This window comes from Saccopteryx leptura, chromosome 7 (genome assembly GCF_036850995.1).
Source record: "Saccopteryx leptura isolate mSacLep1 chromosome 7, mSacLep1_pri_phased_curated, whole genome shotgun sequence".
Classification (NCBI taxonomy): Eukaryota; Metazoa; Chordata; class Mammalia; order Chiroptera; family Emballonuridae; genus Saccopteryx; species Saccopteryx leptura.
The window spans coordinates 61,059,530-61,085,893 of NC_089509.1; the positions used below are offsets into that span (position 1 = coordinate 61,059,530).

Below are 26,364 nucleotides of genomic sequence, written 5' to 3' on the forward strand. Positions count from 1 at the left end.
GAGTCCTTCAGTTTCCAAAGCTGTCAATCTGGCACCTTCCTTGAGCACTATATTCACTTTAAATAAAACAAACAAAACAAAATTTATAATTCAAAGAATGAAAGGGCTTAAAAACAAAAACTGCTACTAAAGCAACTTTATTGTTGTGATATAAACCAAAAAACGGACATGAAAAGTAAAATACCAGTAATATTTTTAAGATTCTTAGAACTTAGTATCACAACTTATAAAGTTTAGGTACTTTTATACTACACAATTAAACACATTTAAAATTTCTTCATTGTATCAGTGTTTTAAGTTTTATATTAATTCATTTCCCTCCAAATAGGTTTCCAAAATTAGGCTTTACATAGTTTCTATACACACCCAACTATGTCCTAAAATATTTAGCTGGCTACCTTGAAAAAAAAGGAAAGAGCTGTCTTCATGACTATGTATTAAAATAAATAAAACAAAACTTACATATATGTACCATACCTGCAGTTGTCCATTTAACGAACTCAAGTCTTCTGCTTTCTTCTCTAAAGATTGAACCCAGACTTTCCTCTTTTGTCGGCATCTTGAAGCCGCCGCTCTGTTTCGCTCAAGAAACTTCCTCCTTTTCTCATCAGGATCTTCATTAGCTGCTCTTCTTCGACGACCACTTGTATTTTGGGTCTGTGGAGTTGTGTGAGCCGGAGACGCCTATAATAAACAGAAATGGAAGCTTTTAAAATTTTTATGTAGTGAGTGAATTAACACAGGGAGTAAAGGGTCGCAGAAAGAGAGATGCTAACTTTATTTTCTAAGTCTTAGTATCTTGGGGCAAAGTGAAAATCACCCTATGGTTTAAGAAATCCCTTGAAATAAATAAGCATTGCTAAAATGATTCTCATGCTAAGTAACTATTATGGTAAATACAGTCTTTTAAAAGTTTCTCTATTTTAATTTATATAGAAATATAAAGAAACTGAAAACGGAATAACTGATCATGTACAGAGCTCATATTTTTCCAAGTATGCTCTTAAGTAAAAGTACATTATGGTATTATTCAATCTTTGAAAACTAACTATAAGGTAAAAATTCAGTAACATTTAAATTTACTATGGGAAACCATATTTTCTATGCTATTTTTGAAGTAAAAATAGCATTAAATCTGTAAATTTTCTTTAAAAATTAGTTTCTCTAAAATCAAGGATGAAAGTTATGCACATACTTTGGTATGTGGTCAGTTGCCACTTCATGATTGGGATCCAGTCTGCGAAATGCATCGGTAAGCAATTTCGCTGTTGTGGGAACATCACAGAGTGTACTTACACAACCTAAACAGTACAGACTACTACATACCTCGGCCACTCGGTATACAGTACTGCTCCGAGCCTACAAACCTGTACAGCAAGTTACTGTGCTAAACACTCTAGACAATTTTAACACATGGTATTTGTGTATCTGAACGTATCTACACATAGAAAAGGTACACTAAAAACACAGTATAAAACATAAACATGGTACATCTGTATAGGGCACTCATCATAAGCAGAGCTTGCAGAACTTGGTTCCCCTGGGCGAGGCAGTGAGTGGAGGGAGAGTGAGTGTGAAGGCCTAGGACACTACAGTATACTCTTGTAGACTTCATAAACACTATTCACTTAGACTACACTAAATTTACTTAAAATTTTTTTCTTCAAAAATAAATTAACCTTAGCTTACTTTAGCTTTTTACTTTATAAACTGTGAACTTTTTATATATTTTAGTGAGAGTGAGAGAGAGAGATGTGAAGTACTTCAGCTGTTCATTGATTGCTTCTCATCAGTGCCTTGACAGAGGGGCTCAAGCCAGAGACCCCGGGGTTTTGAACCTGGTACCTCACTGTCCCAGGCCAATGCTCTATCCACTACGCCACCACCAGCCATGCTACACTTCAAATTTTTTAAAAACTTTTTGATTTTTTTGTAGTAACACTTAGCTTAAAACACACTGTAAATCTATACAAAAATATTTTCTTTATAACCTTATTCTATGACTTATAATGTATAAATTTTTTATTTTAATTTTTTACTTTTGAAACTCTTGTTAAAAACTAAGACACAGGCCCTGGCCGGTTGGCTCAGCGGTAGAGCGTCGGCTTAGCGTGCGGAGGACCCGGGTTCGATTCCCGGCAAGGGCACACAGGAGAAACGCCCATTTGCTTCTCCACCCCTCCGCCGCGCCTTCCTCTCTGTCTCTCTCTTCCCCTCCCGCAGCCAAGGCTCCATTGGAGCAAAGATGGCCCGGGCGCTGGGGGATGGCTCTGTGGCCTCTGCCTCAGGTGCTAGAGTGGCTCTGGTCGCAACATGGCGACGCCCAGGATGGGCAGAGCATCGCCCTCTGGTGGGCAGAGCATTGCCCCATGGTGGGTGTGCCGGGTGGATCCCGGTCGGGCGCATGTGGGAGTCTGTCTGACTGTCTCTCCCTGTTTCTAGCTTCAGAAAAATGCAAAAAAAAAACAACAACAACAACAAAAAACAAAACAAAAAACTAAGACACAAACACACATTAGCACAGGCCTAAACAGGGTCAGGATCATTGCCATCACTGCCGTCCACCTCCATATCTTGTCCCCTGGAAAGTCTTTGGGGGAAGAAAGACCCATGTGACCCATGGAGCGGTCATCACCTGTGATAACACTGCCTTCTCTGAAGTACCGCCTGAATGACCTGCCTGAGGCTCTTCTAAAGTGTCACTCTTTTCAGAGGTATGTCCACGGTGTCTGTCGGTTTTATGGTTTGCTTCTTTTTCTCTTTTTTCCATCACAGATTTGCTTGTAAAAATATACTGTAATCTTACAGAACCACCACCACATGTGTAGTCCATCACTAACCAAAACATTGTTATGTGGCATGTGACTCAGCTTCTCTTCAGTTTTTTAAATTTATGGTGAGTCTTTTTCTAAGGGTCAGGTTCATTAATTCTCATTGGGAGGGGGTAAGATCACACAGGAGTCCAGATTTTCATTTTCATTTATCTCTCTACCCTTAAAGAGATTGGCCCAGTTATCTCAGATGAGCCAGAAACAGATATCATCACTCACTAGCGATACTGTCTAGTGTCTAGGATTGTAGAACAATAAATACATCCAAGCATCTCACAAATCCCAAAATTGTACCACAGAATACCTGAATATGGGAGACAGGAAATAAACCATTGGAAATAGTGTGAAGGAAACAGTACTTAATGGCCACAGGCACATGATCCAAAGAAGAAGCCTGAAAACAATGTTTTTACCTATAGGTGAACAGCCTGACCAGGAGGGGGTGCAGTGGATAGTGTCAGCCTGGGATGCTGAGGACCCAGGTTTGAAACCCCAAGGTCGCCAGGTTGAGCATGAACTCACCCGGCTTGGGTGCAGGGTTGCTGGCTTGAGTATGAGATCATAGACATGACTCTATGGTTGCTGGCTTGAGCAGAGGGTCACTTGTTCTACTGTAGCCCCTCCCCACCCCATCAAGGCACATAATGAGAAAGCAATCAATAAATGACTAAGGTGCCACAACAAAGAATTGATGCTTCACATCTCTCTCCCTTCCTGTCTGTCCCTCTCTATCTCTAAAAAAAAAAAAAAAAAGTGTGAAAAAATAAAATGGCTATCTCATCATAATCTATGTAATAAACATAAATCTTATATTATATATAAGCTCAAGATAATTCTGCAGGGAAATCACCAAATTATATAGTTCTCATTGTAACTCCAAAAAATACGTTATGATGTAATTCCTTTTTCAAATAACTAGCATATAAACATTATGAGGGTTATTCCATTTATATTATATTATAGTTGTAATAAAGATCAAGTATTAGATTACTTTATATACATAAATTTTAGAAGAATATTTCTATTGCTGGCTTCAAGAGTGGCAACTTTGAAATATATTCTTAACTTCGTCCTTGTAACTTATAGCAGGTTTTTTTTCTTTTACTCACTTGCCCAAATGAGAGAACTTTTTTTTTAGTTGACAACTCAGTTATTACAATAAAGGCTAAACCCAAGTATAATAAGCAGAAACTATTATAAAGTTATATTTATATATTTTTATGCCTAACAAAGACTTGAGACTAATTAGAAGAATATGTACCTCCTTCTCTCCCTTCTTTCACTGATTCATTCATTCCACTTCATTAAAAAAAATATGAACTACTTTAGAAACAAGATACAGCAATGAAGTGTTCATCTAATAAAAACATATAAAGATATAAGTAAAAATTAGATCCAGGGAAAGTATAGTTAGTATAAGGAATTAAATTATATTTATTTTTCTTTAAAATAAACTTTTAAAGGTGTAAATTCCAAACTTACCTTGCAGGCCATACCAAAAAAAAACCCAACAACAAAAACCAGCCCTGGGTTTCATTTGGCCCATGAGCCAGCGTGCTAACCCTTGATTTATGACATTAAACACACTTATTTCCTTTCCCTCTCCTGGACCCTTAGTAAAGTTGTTTAGTGAACGACAATGGTAACCATACTCTACTTTGTTATAAGTTTCATAAAGATATAATAACCTAAATACCTATGCTTAGGAGGCATATTAAAACTTGCTGTTTATCTGTGTAAGTGGAAAGTTTTCTTTTTAATGCCAATGCTCCCATTCTAAAGGGTAAAGAAAAGGTTTAGAATTCTAAAACATTCAGAGGACTACAGTAACCCTTTACTACAGAAATATACTGTGGCTTGACCAGGCGGTGGCGCAGTGGTTAGATCATCAGAATGGGACACAAAGGACCCAGGTTTGAAAACCCAAGGTCACCAGCTTGAGCGCAGGTTCATCTGGTTTGAACAAAGCTCGCCAGCTTGAGCCCAAGGTCACTGGCTTGAACAAGGGGTTACTCCATCTGCTGTAGCCCCACAGTCAAGGCACATATGAGAAAGCAATCAATGAACAACTAAGGTGCCACAATGAAGAATTGATGCCTCTCATCTCTTTCCTTTCCTGTCTGTCTGTCTGTATCTGTCCCTCTCTCTGACTCTCTGTCAAAAAAAAAAAAAGAAAAAAAGAAAAAAATATACTATGGACATATAGAAATATCAACCATCTAATAGGCAGTCACAAACTAGAGATAGGTAAAAAGGGCCTCTATCTGGTACAAACGACTGTCATATGGCGTACCTTTTCCTTTGGTGATGTTTCACAATTTTAATTAAATATTGTTTGATTTATGCTAGTAATGAAATACATATATATGTTACTTGAATACAATCGACAAAAAAAAGTTTCCATTAAAAAGAATTGATGGAGATTGTGCCATGTCAGAACAACATACGTATCAGGTATCCTATGCAGTAATAATTGCCTGGTGGAATGATGGACTGGACCAACTTTATTTAATATCAAAACTTTTACAATGAACAACCTTTTCCTAAGGCTTCTGTTATACTTTTGGAATAACTATATAACCAGAAATATTTTTTTCAAAGTATATAGCTATTAAGGCACTATGTGTGTGTGTGTGTGTGTGTGTATATATCTATATTTCTTAAAGGATGATAACAGAGTGCTGAATGATAAAAACAACACACATACCGGGGTTTCCGTAGTGGATGTGGCTGGCTGTTGTAATGACTTTGATCGAGACTCCTCTGATTGAGTCCTAACCAACCCGCTACCATGTCCCTTTACAGTATCTCCATTGGTCACAGGAGGATGTTGCTGGGTCAAAGCAGCTTTTAATCTCTGAAATGCAAGCAACAATTTTTAAAAAGTTTTCTACTTTTCACCTATATCCAACCCCTAACATACTCTGGTTAGACAAGAGATATTTTTTAAGGAATGCATAAATTCATTCAGCTTTATAATTAGTTTTGATTTATCATAATTCATTACATACCTAAGATCACTATAAATATCAGTAAGATAAACAGAAGGACCTCTAGAAAGCTTACCTGAGTCTTTATGTCTAGTAATATTAAACAAACTTTGCTATTCCTAATCAATTTTGAGAAAGAGTGAAAAAATAAACACAGTTAACTGAAATGACTAACTTTGTTCAACTAAAATAAGCAACAAAGGTCAATTATGTATACTTTCACTTATTTTTTCCTACCTCATTCCTGCCTCCTGTATCCCAGTATTCTCAGGGTCTTAGATTCTTAGACCAAAATCTTTTCTTTTCCAAATATGAACCTTCTGATCTCTGCTTACAGGTCTGAGGTCAGTGCTTACTTTGACAATGACCTGATGTTGCATTTTTTTAGGCCACAACAGTGTCTGTTAGGCTAAACCTCCTCTGAGAACCTACAGCTGGGTTTGCCTCGGTAGGTGTAGCCTCCTACAGTAGTAGCACATCTACTTCCAATTCTGTCCCTTCCCTGTGTCCATTTTGTCAGTTAACTAGATTGTACCTGACCCACTGTCAAGAGTATGACAGGTCTAGTGTCAGAATGAGGCCCTAGACATTCATGGCTATCTTTTTTATAATGACACAATTTGAATAAAGCTCACCATTCTATCAGCAAAAATGTGTCATATGTAAGCATATTACCTTCCAAATCAGACAGTAAGCATTTTAAGAGCAGAGATTGCCTTATATTTCTTTGCATCTCTTTTTAGCAAGGTACATTATTGATTTGCTACAGTAATATATATATTTGTAATGAAGAGAAACTGATTTCTTTGGTGAAAATGGCACATGCGATTTTGAGGGTAGTTTTATTGTTATAATCTGTAAATTTAAAATGATTAACACAAGATAATCATACTATAGTATCTCAGTGATGAAAGAGATCTCAGGGGGCTTGAGAGACCTATCTATTATTGCAGATAATGTTAATAACTGAGATAAAGTCCTTGAGTCCAAAATAAAGTTCTCTCACAAAATCTAGTGCATAAATATGTCCATTATGTTTTCCTAAGATCCACACTCAGGTGTAAATTTCAGGAGAGAAAGGCTACCGCTTTTGGTATGAGGACTGTGTTGAAGTCTACTCAGTGCTTCCCAAACTTTCTGGAAGTATGTAATTGCCTGGATGTTCCAAGTTAAAAACAGATTCTTGGTAACCTTTTCTCTCTCCCTTCCCTGGATACAGCGGGAAGGGGTAAGAGAGAAGAGAGAGCTTTTTAAAAAGGAGCCCAAATTATTCTAGTACAACTGCTTTAATTCATGCCAACTAAGAACAATTTAGAAAATTTTACAACTATTCAAAAATTGTAAGTATTTTTATTTTCATCTACATGTATCTTACCTTCAGTGATTCTGATCCCTTAAAAACTGAAGCATATATGAAAAGATCAACAAAATTTCCACTAGGCAATAATTACACCTGGACAATTGTTAGTGGACATTTTCTTTTACTATTAATCACTGTAGATTCTGAGTATAATTTAAAAAAACAAAGTCAGTAGTTTAAAAAGTTTTACTGAGGTAGAAGTTACATACAGTCAAATACACTCATTTTAGTGTGCAGTTCTATGAGTTTTAACAAGCACATACAGTTGCAGAACCACCCCTACCAGCAGACACAGTGCAGTTCTATCACCCCTCAAATTTCTCTCATGCTCCTTTTCTGTCCTTACACCCAGTCCCTGGAAAACACTGATCTGTTTTCTGACCCCAAAGTTTTGCCTTTTCCAGAATACCAAAGAAATGGAATCATACAGTATACAACCTTCTGAATCCAGCTTCTTTCCTTTAGCATAATGCACTTGAGATCCATTCATGTTATTATCAATGAGTTTCTAATAGGAAAACATCCCTGTTTTACAGATTAGGAAACCAGAGATTTGTCCACAGACACACAGCTATTAAGCTAGTTCAAATCCTGGAACTGTCCAAAAAACCCAAGGAGTGATAAAATCTGAGGCTGTATAGCATAATGATACAAAAGACAACCACAAAGGATTAGGAATGCCAAGTCTAAATAGTGCAACTACTAAAGCCAACACCACTCGATGATCTGGTAGGTTTTTCTCTCTTTTCTGACAGAGGTCTTCTTTTTGAACTGCAAAGTGCACTACAATATGTAAAGTCCTAATATTTCCACTTGTTCGTATACGTAATATACACTGTATACATATTGTATACAGCTGAGAAGACACTTAATGTTCAGAATTTAACTCTGCATGTAACTGACCAAATCATTTAATCTTTAAGTCTTATCTGTAAAATTGGGAATGAATAATAACTTCCCTGTGGGGTACGGTATATCAAATAAAATATGCAAAAGTACCTGACTCATAAAAGGATTTCTCAAATGTCAGCTTTCTTGTTTCTCCAAAAATAGCCTCCATTTTCTTTGCACAGGTGTGAGGGGATGTCAAAGAATCAGGAATTTCTACACTTTTGTTTTTTCAAAATGTACTTAGGAAAAATGCACTTACGGGTCATCTTAAGCACTGGCTTAGCCTTAGACATACTTTATTACATAACATACATTTTTAAGACCACATCATATACTGCGTATTTCAGAATCCAGATAAAATAAAATTCTTGGTTCTTGCCTTGGTCGGTTGGCTCAGTGGTAGAGCGTTGGCCTGGCGTGCAGGAGTCCTGGGTTCGATTCCCGGCCAGGGCACACAGGAGAAGCGCCCATCTGCTTCTCCACCCTACCCCCTCTCCTTCCTCTCTGTCTCTCTCTTCCCCTCCCGCAGCCAAGACTCCATTGGAGCAAAGTTGGCCCGGGCGCTGAGGATGGCTCTATGACCTCTGCCCCAAGCACTAGAATGGCTCTGGTTGCAACAGAGCAACTCCCCAGATGGGCAGAGCATCACCCCCTGGTGGGCATGCCGGGTGGATCCCGGTCAGGCGCGTGAGGGAGTTGGTCTGACTGCCTTCCCGTTTCCAACTTCAGAAAAATACAAAAAAAAAAAAAAAAAAAAAATTCTTGGTTCTCTTATTTTTCTTTTTTAAACAAGTAGAAACAACTATATTAGTGGTTATGATACAGGATCTTGGGCATTCATAACTGATGAGATAATGTGAAAGTAGATGAATTAAAACTAAAATTAGGTAAATGGCCAAAAAAGTAGCCAGCTGTAATCAGGTATGAATACTTAGGCTAAATAGTCAAAGAAGAATTAAAAGTAGAAAGATAGAAGTTTAAAAATGTGGGTCATATAAACAGAACAAAGGAGGAGAATTTGGGGAGGTGATCACTTTGCATAATTATACCTTTAGAAAACAGAACAGTAGACATCACAATACAATGAATAGTACCTAGTCTCTAGTGTTAGGTTAGAGCTTTCATTTCTGGATATAAAATGAACATAAATATAGGTAGTAGTTGAGCTGTGAATCATGATAAACTATGTGTTAGTAAAACATTTTTAAGTCCTTAGGTAGAAAAGAGAACTGAAAAGCATTTAAAGTTTTATAGTGAAGAGCTTAACTCTTAGAATTAATGAAATACAGTAACTGCACATAGGGGAGTTTGAAGTACATAAACATCACTCTCTTGAATAATCTTTAGTAGGGCAAATTACTACCTTATAGAGCACTTAAAAGCAGCATCAGTATTCATTCATTATCCTCTCTTGACTGCCCTAGGGTATACAGTACTCATCCAGTGAAGAAGCTCTAATGTTTGCTCCATGCTGTTACACTGATTACAATGAGACAGACTTGGAAAGTGTGCCACTGGGTACAAATTTTAAGAAAAAGATTTTCAAGGGTTAATGAACACTGCTCTGAAATGCAGAGTTTAAAAAAATAGCAATAAATATACATGTAAACTAAAAGAAATTACAATGAGTTAGGTGAAAAAGTCACTAAGTGATTCATATAAACTTTACAATTAATATAAGGATATCTACCATACATTCATATATATTTGCTATATATATATATATATTTAGATGAGAGGGAGATAGTGAGGCAGACTCCTGCATGTGCCTCACCTGGGATCCACCTGGCAACCCCATCTGGGGCCAATGCTCAAGTACTGAGCTATTTTTAGTGCCTGAGACTGACAAGCTCTAAGAGAGCCATCCTCAGCACCCAGGGCCATGCACACAATTGAGCCACTAATGCAGAAGGGGAAGGAGAGAAGGAAGAGAATGGGGAGGGAGGAAAGCAGATGGTCACTTCTTCTGTGTGCCCTGATTGGGAATTAAACCCAGAACATCCATATGCTGGGCTAATGCTGAATCCATTGAGACATTGACCAGGCCTTAAAAATATAATTTTTGAGCTAGCAGAGATACTGAAATCAATTAGTCCAATCACTACCTTACAGTTAACCTGAGAGTGGTTAACTCCCAGAGTCACAGAGTGAGTCAGAAGCAGAGCTAGGACAAGAAATTGTCTTTTGAATAAATTTTAAACAAATGTTTTGCCAAACTAGAGATTCTTGTCTAATATTAAGTATTTAAGAGTTTTAGGAATCAATAAGATTATCAGACATTGGTCAGCCTATTACTAAGACCAAAATTTCAATAAATTTAATATAAGTAAAAAAAAAAAAAGAGTACTCATGAAATTAAATATTTAAAAATCTATCTCCAGCATATACAATAAAACACAGGCATAACTTTAATTTTAAACTAAAGGCATATGCCTTGTTTTGAAAGAAAATGAAAATATCTTTATTACTATATTTCTAAGCAGACCAGTGTTTTAATGTTTAGAATTTTCAATGTAAAATTCTACTGTATTAAAAATTTTCTTAAAAATAAACTGTGCTGGTATGACATTCACTTTACGAGGTAATCTGTTAAAAATAATTTGCTATTCAAATTCTCTGTTGTTTGTTGTAGTCTTGTAGACAAATTTTTTATCTGTCAGAACTTAGTATGAACAAACTACTCCATCATACTTCAAAGAAAAAACATAATGTTCTCTAGAAACAATTTATGAAAAAGTCAGATTCATATTTCATATGTGCCACAAAAGCTCATCAGAGTAATAACCCTCCTTCTCCTGGGTGTTATCCTACCATCTGCTGCTCTATTACTTATCTTTATTTTGCAACTAATTAACAGCATAATCTTCTAAATTCAGCAAGTTAATTATCATTATTGTGGTCTTTGCAGCATCATCAGTCCTCATGAAGTCTTGTCTCCCCACCCCCAGAGAACATATGAAAATGAAGTAAGTTGGGAAAGAGTCTGTTTCTTTGGAGTGGGCTCATTAGGTGTTTGCTGATTAGCTTGGCATGCAGAGGCAGGTCAGAAGAATTCTGCTGAACATGAGGTTCCATGCAGGGCCCAGCTAAGTTAATGTGGGTTTCTGAACATTTGCCAAGATGCCCTCTGTCAGCTCTCAGTAGAAACCCCCTGCAGAAAACCCTCTGACTACCCACTGTGTGCAGAGATATTTCTCAGTTTGTCACACAAGCCTTAAAGGGATGATTCTGGAGAATATTACTTAAATACTTTACAACATCTTAAAACTCCTAGATGATTAACATTCAGAAGATTTACTTTTTGATTACAAATATTATGTAAGAAAATTGTGCTATTAGAAGAGTAACAAAGATAGCAAATATCTATGGTTTATGTGCTTCATGACAAAGAAAATCCCTAAACCTAAATTTGGTGAGGTACAGTGTAATTTTGTAGAAAGCAGATTTTATGAGTTTTTGTGTGGTATTAAAAAGTACTATATAGGCCCTGGCCGGTTGGCTCAGTGGTAGAGCGTCGGCCTGGCGTGCAGAAGTCCCGGGTTCGATTCCTGGCCAGGGCACACAGGAGAGGCGCCCATCTGCTTCTCCACCCCTCCCCCTCTCTTTCCTCTCTGTCTCTCTCTTCCCCTCCCGCAGCGAGGCTCCATTGGAGCAAAGATGGCCCGGGCGCTGGGGATGGCTCCTTGGCTTCTGCCCCAGGCGCTAGAGTGGCTCTGGTCGCTACAGAGCGACGCCCAGGAGGGGCAGAGCATCGCCCCCTGGTGGGCAGAGTGTCGCCCCCTGGTGGGTGTGCCGGGTGGATCCCGGTAGGGTACATGCGGGAGTCTGTCTGACTGTCTATCCCCGTTTCCAGCTTCAGAAAAATACAAAAAAAAAAGAAAGTACTATATAAACTTGTATCTGTGAATCTCCACCTACATTTATATTTTTACCACATTCTTACTTTCCAAAGCCTTAAAGTTCTTTAAAAAAATAAAAAGAACTTGCTCTGAAGAAATTTCTTTAGCAGAAAAGTAGAATCTTATTTCAGTATTTATGGTGGACACAAACTCAATGGGTGTATAATATCTTCCTGTAAGCACTGGGCATCTGAAATCAGGGCACCACAAAAGAAGCATCCTCAGCTATCTTAGGATACAAGTAAGTTTTTCAGCTATAGTGTGCTACTCATTTTATGTGTTCCAATGCTGCCATTTCTCTTAAATTATTTTTTAACCACAGGTTATTTTAGTAGAATTAGCACTGCTACAGTATTTTAGCATGTCATTAATAGACTGTAACCACAAAGGTCAAACAAATCCTTAAGAGACATGCAGAACCAAGCAGGGAGGATGTTTTTAAGTATTTTCAGAGAGTTGAAAATAACAAAGCAAAATCCAACTGAAGTAGTAAAAGAAATTGTTAGTTTTACTGGTAGAATGCAGCCTGGTGAAGTCAGAAAATTTATCATGTAATGTGAATACTGGGGATGTAAACTGGGAACCACTCATTTGGAAAGCATGGATTTGGAGTTCTATTACTGATGGTGAAAATAATAAAGTCCCATGAATACTTATCTGGTCATTAAGAAACCTCTGTGTATTGGAATATGAATCTAGTTTCAATTTTCTTCAGTTGAGATGACATAATTATTTCTTCTTTTGTTAAGTTTTTATTTTTAGCCCCTTGAAGCTTTTAAAAAAGTAAATCAATGACACTGACATTTTAATTCATATTTAGAAATAATCTGTACCTATTTGGTAGTATTTTATGTTCTAAAAGTACCTAAAATAAATTATCCTTAGATTAAGATGTTTAGTATTAATTATATTTTGAGCCCTTTAAAAGGGACACTTATATAACTAGATTTGTAAGTTGGCCTTAAGAACTTAGGGAAGAAGGAGAAATAAAAAGCTTCCCAGACAAAAAACAACTCAAGGAATTCATTACAACCAAACCAATGCTGCAGGAAATGTTAAGGGGCCTGTTGTAAACAGATCAAAGTGGGAAAAGAATATAGCGAAAAAAAGGAATACACCTTTAAAGAAGAAAATGGCAATAAACAACTACATATCAATAATAACCTTAAATGTAAATGGATTAAATGATCCAATCAAAAGACATAGGGTAGCTGTGTGGATAAGAAAACAGGACCCATACATATGTTGTCTACAAGAGACACACCTTAGAACAAAAGACACACATAGATTGAAGGTAAAAGAATGGAAAAAAACATTTCATGCAAACGGAAATGAAAAAAAAGCTGGGGTAGCAATACTTATATCAGACAAATTGGACTTTAAAACAAAGGATATAGTAAGAGATAAAGAAGGCCACTACATAATGATAAAGGGAGTAATCCAACAGGAAGATATAACTATTATAAATATCTATGCACCTAATATAGGAGCACCCAAATACATAAAGCAGACTTTGATGGATTTAAAGCGTGAGATCAACAGCAATACTATAATAGTAGGGGATTTCAATACCCCACTAACATCACTAGATAGATCCTCAAGAAAGAAAATTAACAAAGAAACAGCAGACTTATTGGAAACACTAGATCAACTCGATTTAATAGATATCTTCAGAACCTTTCACCCTAAAGCAGCAGAATATACATTCTTTTCAAGTGCTCATGGTACATTCTCTAGGATAGGGCACAAAAGTGCTCTCAACAAATTTAAGAAGATTGAAATCATATCAAGCACTTTCTCCGATCACAACGGCATGAAACTAGAAATGAATCACAACAGAAAAGCTCAAAAATTCTCAAAAACATGGAAACTAAATAGCAGGTTGTTAAATAATGAATGGATTAAGAACGAGATCAAAGAAGAAATAAAAAAATTCCTACAAACGAATGACAATGAGCATACAACAACTCAAAATTTATGGGACACAGCGAAAGCAGTGCTGAGAGGGAAGTTCATAGCACTACAGGCACACTTTCAGAAGCTAGAAAAAGCTCAAATAAACAACTTAACCCTGCATCTAAAAGAATTAAGAAAAAGAACAGCAAGTAAAGCCCAAATGTAGTAGAAGGAAGGAAATAATAAAGATCAGAGCAGAAATAAATGACATAGAAGCTAAAGAAACAATACAGAGGATCAATGAAACTAGGAGCTGGTTCTTTGAAAAGGTAAACAAGATTGATGAACCTTTAACTAGACTCACCAAGAAAAAGAGAGGACTCAAATAAATAAAATTAGAAATGAGAGAGGAGAAATAACAACTGACACAACAGAAATACAAAATATTGTAAGAAAATACTATGAAGAACTGTATGCCAAAAAACTAGACAACCTAGATGAAATGGACAAATTCCTTGAAACATACAATCTTCCAAAAATCAATCTGGAAGAATCAGAAAACCTAAACAGACCAATTACAACAAATGAGATAGAAACAGTTATCAAAAAACTCCCAACAAAGAAAAGTCTGGGGCCCGATGGCTTCACAACGGAATTCTACCAAATATTCAAAGAAGAACTAACTCCTATCCTTCTCAAACTATTTCAAAAAATTCAAGAGGAAGGAAGACTTCCAAGCTCCTTTTATGAGGCGAGCATAATTCTGATTCCAAAACCAGGCAAAGACAACACAAAGAAAGAAAATTATAGGCCAATATCTCTGATGAATATAGATGCTAAAATCCTCAATAATATATTAGCAAACCGGATCCAACAATATATAAAAAAAATCATACACCATGATCAAGTGGGATTTATTCTGGGGAGGCAAGGCTGGTACAATATTCGTAAAATCAATCAATGTGATTCATCACATAAACAAAAAGAAGGAGAAAAACCATATGATAATTTCAATAGATGCAGAAAAAGCATTTGATAAAATCCAGCACCCATTCATGACCAAAACTCTCAGCAAAGTGGGAATACAGGGAACATACCTCAACATGATAAAAGCCATCTATGAGAAACCCACAGCCAACATCATACTCAATGGGAAAAAATTAAAAGCAATACCCTTAAGATCTGGAACAAGGCTGGGGTGCCCCCTTTCACCACTCTTATTTAACATGGTCCTGGAAGTCCTAGCCACAGCAATCAGACAAGAAGAAGAAATAAAAGGCATTCAAGTAGGAAAAGAAGAAGTAAAACTATCATTATTTGCAGATGATATGATATTGTATATAGAAAACACTAAAGTCTCAGTCAAAAAACTACTGGACCTGATAAATAAATTCAGCAAAGTGGCAGGATATAAAATCAATACTCAGAAATCAGAGGCATTTTTATACACCAACAATGAACAGTCAGAAAGATAATTAAGGAAACAATCCCCTTCACAATTACAACCAAAAAAATAAAGTACCTAGGAATAAACTTAACCAAGGAGACTAAAGACTTGTACTCGGAAAATTACAAAGCATTGATAAAAGAAATCAAGGAAGATGCAAACAAGTGGAAGCATATACCATGCTCATGGTTAGGAAGAATAAACATCATTAAAATGTCTATATTACCTAAAGCAATCTATAAATTCAATGCAATACTAATTAAAATACCAATGATATACTTCAAAGATATAGACCACATATTCCAAAAATTTATATGGAACCAAAAGAGAACACGAATAGCCTCAGCAATCTTAAAAAAGAAGAATAAAGTGGGAGGTATCACACTTCCTGATATCAAGTTATACTACAAGGCCATTGTACTCAAAACAGCCTGGTACTGGCATAAGGACAGGCATATAGATCAATGGAACAGAACTGAGAACCCAGAAATAAACCCACAGTTCTATGGACAACTGATATTTGACAAAGGAGGTAAGGAAATATAATGGAGTAAAGACAGCCTCTTTAACAAATGGTTTTGAGAAAATTGGACAGCTATCTGCAAAAAAATGAAACTAGATCACCAGCTTACACCACTCACAAAAATAAACTCAAAATGGATAAAAGACTTAAATGTAGGCCGTGAAACCATAAGCATCTTAGAAGAAAACATAGGCAGTAAGCTCTCGGACATCTCTCGGAGCAATATATTTGCTGATTTATCTCCATGGGGAAGTGAAATAAAAGACAGGATAAACAAATGGGACTATATCAAACTAAAAAGCTTTTGCACAGCTAAAGACAACAAGAACAGAATAAAAAGACAAACTACACAATGGGAGAACATATTTGACCATACGTCTGATAAGAGGTTAATAACCAAAATTTATAAAGAACTTGTAAATCTCAACACCAGGAAGACAAACAATCCAATCCAAAAATGGGCAAAAGAGATGAATAGACACTTCTCCAAAGAGGACATACAGATGGCCAATAGGCATATGAAAAAATGCTCAACATCACTAATCATTAGAGAAATGCAAATTAAAACCACAATGAGATATCACCTCACACCAGTCAGAATGGCATTCATCAACAAAACAACCCAGAATAAGTGCTGGCGAGGATGTGGGGAAAAGGGAACCCTCCTGCAATGCTGGTGGGGATGCAGACTGGTGCAGCCTCTGTGGAAAACAGTATGGAGATTCCTCAAAAAACTGAAAATTGAACTGCCTTTTGACCCAGCTATCCCACTTTTAGGAATATACCCCAAGGACACGATTAGAACGGCTCGAAAAGGAGAAATGCACCCCATGTTTATGGCAGCATTGTTCACAATAGCGAAGATCTGGAAACAGCCCAAGTGTCCGTCAGAGGACGAGGGGATTAAAAAGCTTTGGTACATATATACTATGGAATACTACTCAGCCATAAGAAATGATGACATCGGATCATTTACAATAACATGGATGGACCTTGATAACATTATACGGAGTGAAATAAGTAAATTAGAAAAAAACTAAGAACTGTATGAACCAATGCCTAGATGGGACATAAAGATGAGACTTAGAGACATGGACAAGAATGTGATGGTAACAGGGCATGGGGTGGAGGGGTGGGGAAGGGGTGAAGAAGGAGAGAGGGGTTGGGGAAGGGGAGGGGCACAAAGAAAACCAGATAGAAGGTGACAGAAGACAATTTAGCTTTGGGGGAGGGGTATACAGCACAATCAAATGTCAAAATAATCTAGAGATGTTTTCTCTCAACATATGTACCCTGATTTATCAATGTCACTGCATTAAATTTAATAAATAAATTAAAATTGTTAAAAAAAAAAAACCCTGTAAAAAAAAAAAAAAACTTACGGAAGAAGTAAATTTAAAACTTGAATAAATCTAGGCCCTGGCCGGTTGGCTCAGTGGTAGAGCGTCGGCCTGGCATGCGGGGGACCCGGGTTCGATTCCCGGCCAGGGCACATAGGAGAAGCGCCCATTTGCTTCTCCACCCCCCCCTCCTTCCTCTCTGTCTCTCTCTTCCCCTCCTGCAGCCAAGGCTCCATTGGAGCAAAGATGGCCTGGGCGCTGGGGATGGCTCCTTGGCCTCTGTCCCAGGCGCTAGAGTGGCTCTGGTCGCGGCAGAGTGACGCCCCGGAGGGGCAGAGCATCGCCCCCTGGTGGGCAGAGCATTGGCCCCTGGTGGGCGTGCTGGGTGGATCCCGGTCGGGCGCATGCGGGAGTCTGTCTGACTGTCTCTCCCCGTTTCCAGCTTCAGAGAAATACAAAAAAACAAAAACCAAAAAAAAAAACTTGAATAAATCTAATATTGTCTGTACCTGTTGAAAAAAAATCAATGTTGGCCTTCTTAAAGGCAATACTTTTTTGACTCTCTTGATGGTTACAAGCAACATTTGCAAACAAACAACAAACCTACCTCAAAATTTAAGATAAAATCTGCTGAATTTCTTGGTACCCAAGAAATGTTTGTTAATAAGTAACAATCGATAGAAATAATCAGACTGATACAAAATTTAAAAACATGAATTAAATACAAAACCCAAAGAATTTCTTTGGTTATTCCCTAAAGTTGATAAATTCATTTCGTACTTCTAACAACATATAAGTATAGTTAATATTGATGATAATGACACACAAGCACTGTAAATTCTTAAAAGGTACTAAATAGTGTTCATTCTATGTTACTAAGACAAGGAAAACAGACTAACAATATTTGATAAAAACCAATAGTGAAGTGTGAAATTAAATAATTTCTGTACAACAAAATAACCCCCAACTAATCAAAAGTCCTTTAGCATCTAGGCAATTGATATTTTGTTGCCAGTTCATGTTACTTGAATAGCATGGCAACATCTATTTTTTTCACAAATGAGCCAAATAACTATGATATATTAGAAAATGAAAACACAGGATAAATATACTAAAGGTGGTTATATTTCCAAACCGCAGTGTAATTAAAATATAAATCAATAAAAAAGAGAAAAGCACCAAAATATTTGGAATATATGTGATACACTTTTTTTACTTAATGTTTTATTTTATTCATAAAACAATACCACCTGTTACACAGCTATGAAGATTGAAATAAAAGCCAGATAAGATAATTGAAATAATTATCCAGAGAGTTATAAGCCAAATAGATACCTGAGCTTCAGGGTAGGTAACACATTTTCTTCTAAATAATAATTATTGTTGTTTTTAATCTTTTTTTGTGAACCTTGGAAAATAAATCTTGCTTCTCACTTCTGCTTCCAGTTCCACTTATCCTATAGAGACAAGGAGTGCTATGAAAATGCAGAGACCTAAGGTCCAAAAGCAGATACGTGACTGATACTGCTGAGAAGCAACCAGTTTATACAAGAACCAGGAGTGGAGATCAGTTCATTCAAAGTCAACTAGAAAGGAAGATCAGCAAATATCTCAGAAAGTCTAAGTCCTAGGTATCCTCAGGCTAGCCCTGTTTTTTTCCTCTTCTGAAAAACACTAGTCTTTCTCAACATTTTATTATAAAAAGTTTCAAACACACATCCTAGATGGAAGAATTATACAATAAACATCTGTATACCCACAAACTTGTTTACCACTAACATTTTACTATATTGCTTTGTCACACACCTGTTCACAACTTATCCCTCTATCCATCATTCATAAATCCAACTTATTTTATTTTTTGGTGCATTTTAAAGGAAGTAGCAGATTATCAGTACATATTTCCCTAAATATTTTATCATTTTTTTGGAACTGAAATATACATATAAAAACATGCACAACCTTGGCCGGTTGGCTCAGTGGTAGAGCATCGGCCTGGCGTGCAGGAGTCCCGGGTTCGATTCCCGGCCAGGGCACACAGGAGAAGCGCCCATCTGCTTCTCCACCCCTCCCCCTCTCCTTCCTCTCTGTCTCTCTCTTCTGCTCCCGCAGCCAAGGCTCCACTGGAGCAAAGTTGGTCCGGGCGCTGAGGATGGCTCTGTGGCCTCTGCCTCAGGCGCTAGAATGGCTCTGATTGCGGCAGAGCAATGCCCAGGATGGGCAGAGCATCGCCCCCGGGGGAGGGGGGAGCATGCCGGGTGGATCCCGGTCAGGCGCATGCGGGAGCCTGTCTGACTGCCTCCCCGTTTCCAGCTTCGGAAAAATACAAGAAAAAACAAAAAAAACATGCACAGATCGTAAGTGTACTAGTCAGTGTTTCCATATACGTACACACTTGTGTAAGCAAAGCCTCTACAAACATTGCCATACCACAGAATGTTCTCTCGTGCCGCTTCCCAGTAAGTCCCACGAAACACTGTTTTTCCACTACAAATTAGTTTTACCTGCTCTAGAATTTTATAGAAATTGATTTAAAAATATACATATATTGAAAGAAAAAATTCTGAAATATCTTATTGAAAAATGGCTGAAATTGAAATCTAGTTTGATTAGATAAATATATCTAATGCAGAATTTTTAAATTCTTCAAAACTATAAAAAATGCATATTGTTGAGTTTTCAAGAGAAGCCAGAAATCTGGATTTTCATGTGGAAATATTCTAATTGTTAAAATTAGTAACAAATACAAAGTTTTAAAAGACAGAGATCAAAACATAACTCTGAACCCAACACATTCACTATGCTTCGAGTCTGTAACCATTGCTCTGTCACATCATTCTGGTTAGTACTGCCTGAAACTATGTAATTTCCTGTCTGTCTCATTTTCACCATAAATCAGTATGCCTGAAGACTTTTAAAGGATTTTATTTTTATTCATTTTAGAGAGAGAAAGAGAGAGACAGAGAAAGAAGTGAGGAGCAGGAAGGATCAACTCCCATATGTGCCTTGACCAGGCAAGCCTGGGGTTTCAAACCAGTGACCTCAGTATTCCAGGTTGACGCTTTATCCACTGTGCCACCACAGGTCAGGCGCCTGAAGACTTTTTAAAAAAATCATAATCACCATATGACATTAATGCTCTAACAAAATTAGCAGCAAGTCTTTAATATCATCTAATACCCAGCCCATACTGAAATTTCCCCTGTTGTCATAAGATCTTAATAAATATTTGAATCATTAAATAATAAATGAATATAAATTAATAAAAGTATATTTACCAAAGTGTTAAAACATAATCTTCTTTATAGAAACATTAGGGTGATTTGTCAAAAGAGCCTTAGTTTCCAAATTTTAAAAAGCAAATAATTGGTTCAGCTAGTATTGTTCTAGTCATACAAATTAAACCAACAGTAAACCTACAGTGAATATTTACCCAAGAGAAATGAAGACATATCTCTCTCGACAAATAATTGTACAAGAATGTTCACAGAAGATTAATTTATAATATCTAAGCACCAGAACAACCCAAATGCACATCAATAAGGTGAATGGCTAAACGCTATATTCATACAATGAAATAATACTCAGTAATAAAGGGAATGAAATATACAGTATGAATAAGTCTCAAAAGCATTATTCTAAATAGAATAAGACAGACACAACAGTAAATACTGTATAAATTCATACAATACATTTTTTTTTCTTGTGGGAGAGACAGAGAGAGTCAGAGAGAAGGACAGATAGAGACAGACAGAGAGGAAGGGAGAGAGATGAGAAACATCAATTCTTAGTTGTGGTTCCTTAGTTGTTCATTGATTGATTTCTCATATGTGCCTTGACCGGGGGCTACAGCAGACCGAGTGACCCCTTGCTCGAGCCAGTGACCTCAGGGTCTCGAACCTGGGTCCTTCACATCCCACACTTTATCCATTGCGCCACTGCCTGGTCAGGCTACAATACACTTTTAAGTAACCCATAGCACAAGGAAAAAAATCACAAGGAAAATTAAAAAATAAATGATAAGAAAAACAGCATATCAAAATTTGTGCACAGAGAAAATAATAGCTTTAAATGCCTATATTAAAAAGGTAAAAAGATGAAGAGCTAGCCCATTGGCTCAGCGGAAGAGTGCTGGACCAGCTTGTGGATGTCCCGGGTTCAATTCCTGGTCAGGGCACACAGGAGAAGTGACCATCTGTTCCTCCACCCCATCCCCTTCTCTCTTCTGCTCCTGCAGCCATGGCTCAATTGGTTCAAGCACATTGGCCCCTGTTATAATGATGGCTCTGTGGAGCCTCTGCCTCAGGCACTTAACTAAAAATATATAGCTCCCTTGGGAGCATGGCCCCAGATGGGCAGAATATTGACCCCAGACAGGGGTTGCCAGGTGAATCCCAGTCTCGGGGCACATGTGGGAGTCAGTCTTTCTATCTCCTTTCCTCTCACTTGGAAAAAGAAGGAAAAAAAAGGTAAAAAGATTTAAATCAATAATCTAAACTTCCACTTTAAGAAGCTAATAAGATAAGCAAACTTTTAAGTAAACTCAATTAAGTAGGTGGAACAAAATATTTAAGGTAACAGTAGCAATCAGTAATAGTACAAATATACCATTAAGAAAAATAAAGGCAAACTACAGACTAAGAGAAAATATTTGTAAGATATATATAACAAAATTTTTTATCTACCATATAAAGAATTCATATAATACAATAAAAAAAACAAGTAACCCAATTTAAAAATGGGTAAAAGATATCACAGAAAAAGTCTAGTCAAATTGGAAATGCTATATACTCCTAGAATGTCTACAAGGAAAATGATAAATAAAAATAAATATTGGCAAAAAATGTGGTAAAAACTGGAATCCCATGCTAGCTTGTGGGAATGTAAACCTTTGGAAAAAGTTCTGGCAGTTTCTCATAAGTTAAATGTATACCTACCCTGACTCAGTAATTCTACTCTTTGGTAGATAGACCCGATGAAAATATACATCCACAAAAAGAGTTATATAAAAATGTTCACAAGAGTTTTACTCATAGTAGCTAAATAGTAAAAGCCATTCAATTGTTCATCAAGAGAAGACTAGATAAAGAAATTGTGGTATATTCTATTCATATAATGGAATGCTACTTAGCAATAAAAAAGCAAACTATGATACACTCAACAACATGAATAGGCCCTGGCCAGTTGGCTTAGAGGTAGAGCATTGGCCTGGCCTGTGGAAGTCCCAGGTTCAATACCCAGTCAAGGCACACAGGAGAAGAGACCACTGGCATTTCCACCCCTCCTCCTTCTCTTTCTCTCTTCTTTCCCCTCACTCCTGCAGCCATGGCCCATTCAAACAAGTTGGCCCTGGGCACTGAGGATGGCACCATGGCCTTACCTCAGGCACTGAAATGGCTCAGTTGCCAAGCAATGGAGCAGTGGCCCCTTGTGGGCTTAAAGGTGGATTCTGGTCAGGGTACATACAGGAGTCTGTCTCTCTGCCTCCCCGCCTCACACTTAACAATAAAAAACAATAGGAACAAGACACCTGCTAAGCTGGACACAGTATATAGTAATTCATTTATATGAAATTCTAAAACTAATTGCTGGTGACAAATATCAGAACAGCTGGGGAAGATGAACAACTGGGAAGGAAAATAAAACTTTCTGGGTAAGTGTTAATGCTTAGTAAGGGTGTGAGTTACATGAATGCACTTATCAAAACTGTATAGTTAAAACTGGTTCATGTAAATGCATGTCAATTTTACATTAAAAAGCCTATTAAAAATAATAGAGTAGGAGTAGGGAGTGGTCTGAGGTATAGCTAAAAGAATGGTACTTATAGTGCTAATAGCTGAAGCTAGGTGATAGTACATGGGGGTTCATTATATTATCCAGTTTACTTTGTATATGTTTGAAATTTTCCATAATGAAAGTTAAAATAAGGAAAGTCTATTTCCAAGTCTTTTTATTTAATTTTAAAAAGACTAATTTATTTATTATACCAATTAAAATAGGCAATCAAATAAATAAAGCTATTTCATATTAGCAAAGTTCTAATACAACATTTATTTGGATTATTAAATTTAAATGGGGCAATCTTTGACTCTCCATGCTATTTGGGGGCCTTCCACCAATGATTATTATTCATATATAAATCTGTGAACATTATAGCTTTGGTATTTTTTTTAATATACAGGCAGACAAAACATTTTTATTCTTATTAATTTAATTTCCTGGTAACTTAATACAGAAAGTTATTTAGGGAAGTGCTAAATTTAAGTGTCTACAAATACATACTACTCTTGTAAAACAAGAGTATTTCTTTAAATCTGATTTGTTCCTTTTGAATTAATTTGTAAGAAAAAAAGGCCACTATGTAAAAATATTTTTAGATGCAGTATACATTATTATCTCTAACTCCCGTTTCTACTCTCAATTCTCACTAATTGAATTTTTAATTAGTACTATATGTTTAAAGTAAAAAGTGTAAAAAACATTCCCAGTGAAGTTCTTTGGATATCAAGTGATGATTCACCTTAGTATTTCCCACACTTTGACTTACACATGCTATCATGTGAAAAATTTCCCTCTCAAGTTTCCAAGTTCTCTCACCACAATTAATAACAACCTAATTTTTATCTGCCTCAACCACCTATTTGTTCATTCAGATGGTGTGTTTTATTGTTAAAAAAAAAATCATATGCCAATTTCAGGTTGATTATTTGCACTAATAAAGAATAGCAATAAAACATTTAAAACCTTGCAATATATAATGGTTTCATGTGTACAAATCTGTATTGTTAATATAGCATTGAAGTGAAGAACATAATAGGTGCCTAATAACTACCTATTAATTTCCTAATTATACATTCATTAATTACTGTTAAGAAACAGCCCTGAGTATCCAGTCGTCGGCAAACTGAGGCTCGCGAGCCACATGCGGCTCTTTGGCCCCTTGAGTGTTTAGCAAAGACCAGCTTAGGAGTACCCTAATTAAGTTAATAACAATGTACCTACCTATATAGGTTAAGTTTAAAACATTTGGCTCTCAAAAGAAATTTCAATCGTTGTACTGTTGATATTTGGCTCTGTTGACTAATGAGTTTGCCGACCACTGTGTTAGACCATAGAAGGGAGAATTACAATGACTAGAAAAAGATGGTGATACTGCACAAAAGAAGCACTGGACTGTACAACATTCTGGAACACCAGCCTAGCTACTGGCTACCCTTCAAACTGGTTATGAAGGGAGAAGTAACACCCTCCACTCCCATTCTGGAGTCCCTTGGGGCCCATGGCATAATGCAAGAGACCCCAGCTGGCAGCCAATCCCCAAAAGTCAGTGGGATACTCAATTACTTTCTTTTGGCATATAGGCCCTGTAAGGTCTCTTCCCAAAGCTGTGATGGAAATGCACACTCCTGTGCGCAAGCTGAGCATAAAGAAACTGCTGTTCTCATCCTCACCCCACTAACCACAGAGTGCTTCTCCAAGGAAGTTACTTCACAGTCCTGATGCCTAGGGTCAGAGAACTAGGCGGCTAATAAAATAGACCACACAATAAGTTAGCTCAGTGATGTCACTGAGCACACATAACAATTGCGGAATGATCCCAAAAATTATTCTTGGGGATGCCACTGAATGAGTATCATGAGTTAATATGTATTCAAGGCCTTCTTAGGTCTGTCCTACCATCCTTTGCTTCAAAGGTTCACAACTCAAGTGAGAAGAGGAAACAGTGTTCTCTGCCCAATTCTGGCTTTGTTATCCTTCAGGAATAATTACAAGGCCTTTTAGTAGGAGATTAATTTACATAAGATATAAAGTAGGGTTCACCACCATTTTAAATAAAGTTACTAGATGAAATTTAAGACATATGAAGGGTAGAGAGAATTAAAGAAAAAAAAACCCAGCAAGAAAACCAGCAAATTTATAGGATTTGGGGCTAAGAGAAACCCCAGAAAGCTAAGATTAATTACTTTATTTTACACAAGGAAAGAGTCTCAGAAAAGTAAAAGTGGCTTGGTTAAGGGTAATGAACAGCAGAGTTAGGATTAAAATGAAAACATGTCTCCTGACACCTAATCTACAGTTCATTTCTTAAACACTAATTTCTTAGTATCTTAGAGCCCTAAAATAGAATTTTCCTTAATATATTAGGTGCAACATTTACTAATTTGTATACTATTTCAGAATTTTTGTCAGTGCAGTTCTATAAATTGAAATCCCTGTTTAAAACTCTTTATCAGCACTGCCTGCAGAGGACTGCATCTACTTTCAGCTTTAATATTCCTTGCCTCTATCAGGAGGACAGTTTGTTTAAAAAAGCACACCCCAAAAAACCAGATAAGAATTAGAAATTTACTCCCCATATATCCATTTATTTTAATAAACCACTAACTAGTCAGCATGCTAATGGAAGCTTTTCTTTTCTAACTTTTCTGGTTCTTGTAATAGTGTTAAACATTCCATAATTTTACAAAATATGATTTAAATTGTTCCATCTGAAGTGAGCTTTAATGAAAAACACTATTTCAAAACCGACTCAAGAAATGGACAGAACAAATAAAATCTTGTTTACCATTTTTGCTTCTGACTGTACTGGCTGAGGAGAGGAAGGACCCGGAATTCCTGGAACACTAGGCACCATGGTGACTGGTCGAACAAGCTATGCAAAAGATATTTAAAAATAAATGCTGGAGAATATATTCAAAACAAGATTTGTACTTTTATCTGCACAATAGATGCTATAATAAATTGAAATTTCAAATTAGAAAACTATATCCTAAACCCTTATCGATTTTACATCCTAATTTATTCTACAAAAGTTATCAATTTCTGAAACATCTGCTTCCCTAATCATCAATTTTCACAATTTCTTTTTTAATGCTTCCTTCTTAAGGAAACTCACAGTATTCAATGTGATTGATGCAGAACTTCTCATATATCTGTCACACTTCAATTTTGAGTGTGAAAGAAAATGGCAAAAAGTGACAGCTACACATAAAAGGTCATTTCAACAATGCATTGTACTTTTCTAATATATAAAATTTCTAAAATATGTAAAAAGTTTGATACATTAATATATTGCATGATGACAAAAAAAGAACCTGATTACCTACAATACTTTCTCTAAAATCTGGAACAGATTTTTACATTTTGTTTTTTGCCTTTTTTTTAAAAACATAGTATTAACACTGAT

The 26,364-nt window shown here is 36.6% G+C and overlaps 1 protein-coding gene across 16 annotated transcripts in view; it reads right to left on the reverse strand.

Moving 5' to 3' along the window:
- The window catches only part of ATF2 (activating transcription factor 2), a 92,616-nt gene that overhangs the window by 16,444 nt on the left and 49,808 nt on the right, over window positions 1-26,364 (reverse strand). For 15 of the 16 annotated variants that reach the window (XM_066346028.1, XM_066346023.1, XM_066346027.1 and 12 more), the window contains 3 exons: window positions 25,744-25,830; window positions 5,539-5,688; window positions 463-684 (listed from right to left, as the gene is read on the reverse strand). In XM_066346028.1, the coding sequence (XP_066202125.1) occupies window positions 463-684; window positions 5,539-5,688; window positions 25,744-25,830 (459 nt within the window). The remainder of the gene's footprint in view (window positions 1-462; window positions 685-5,538; window positions 5,689-25,743; window positions 25,831-26,364) is intronic. The other variant, XM_066346024.1, reaches the window with a different exon arrangement.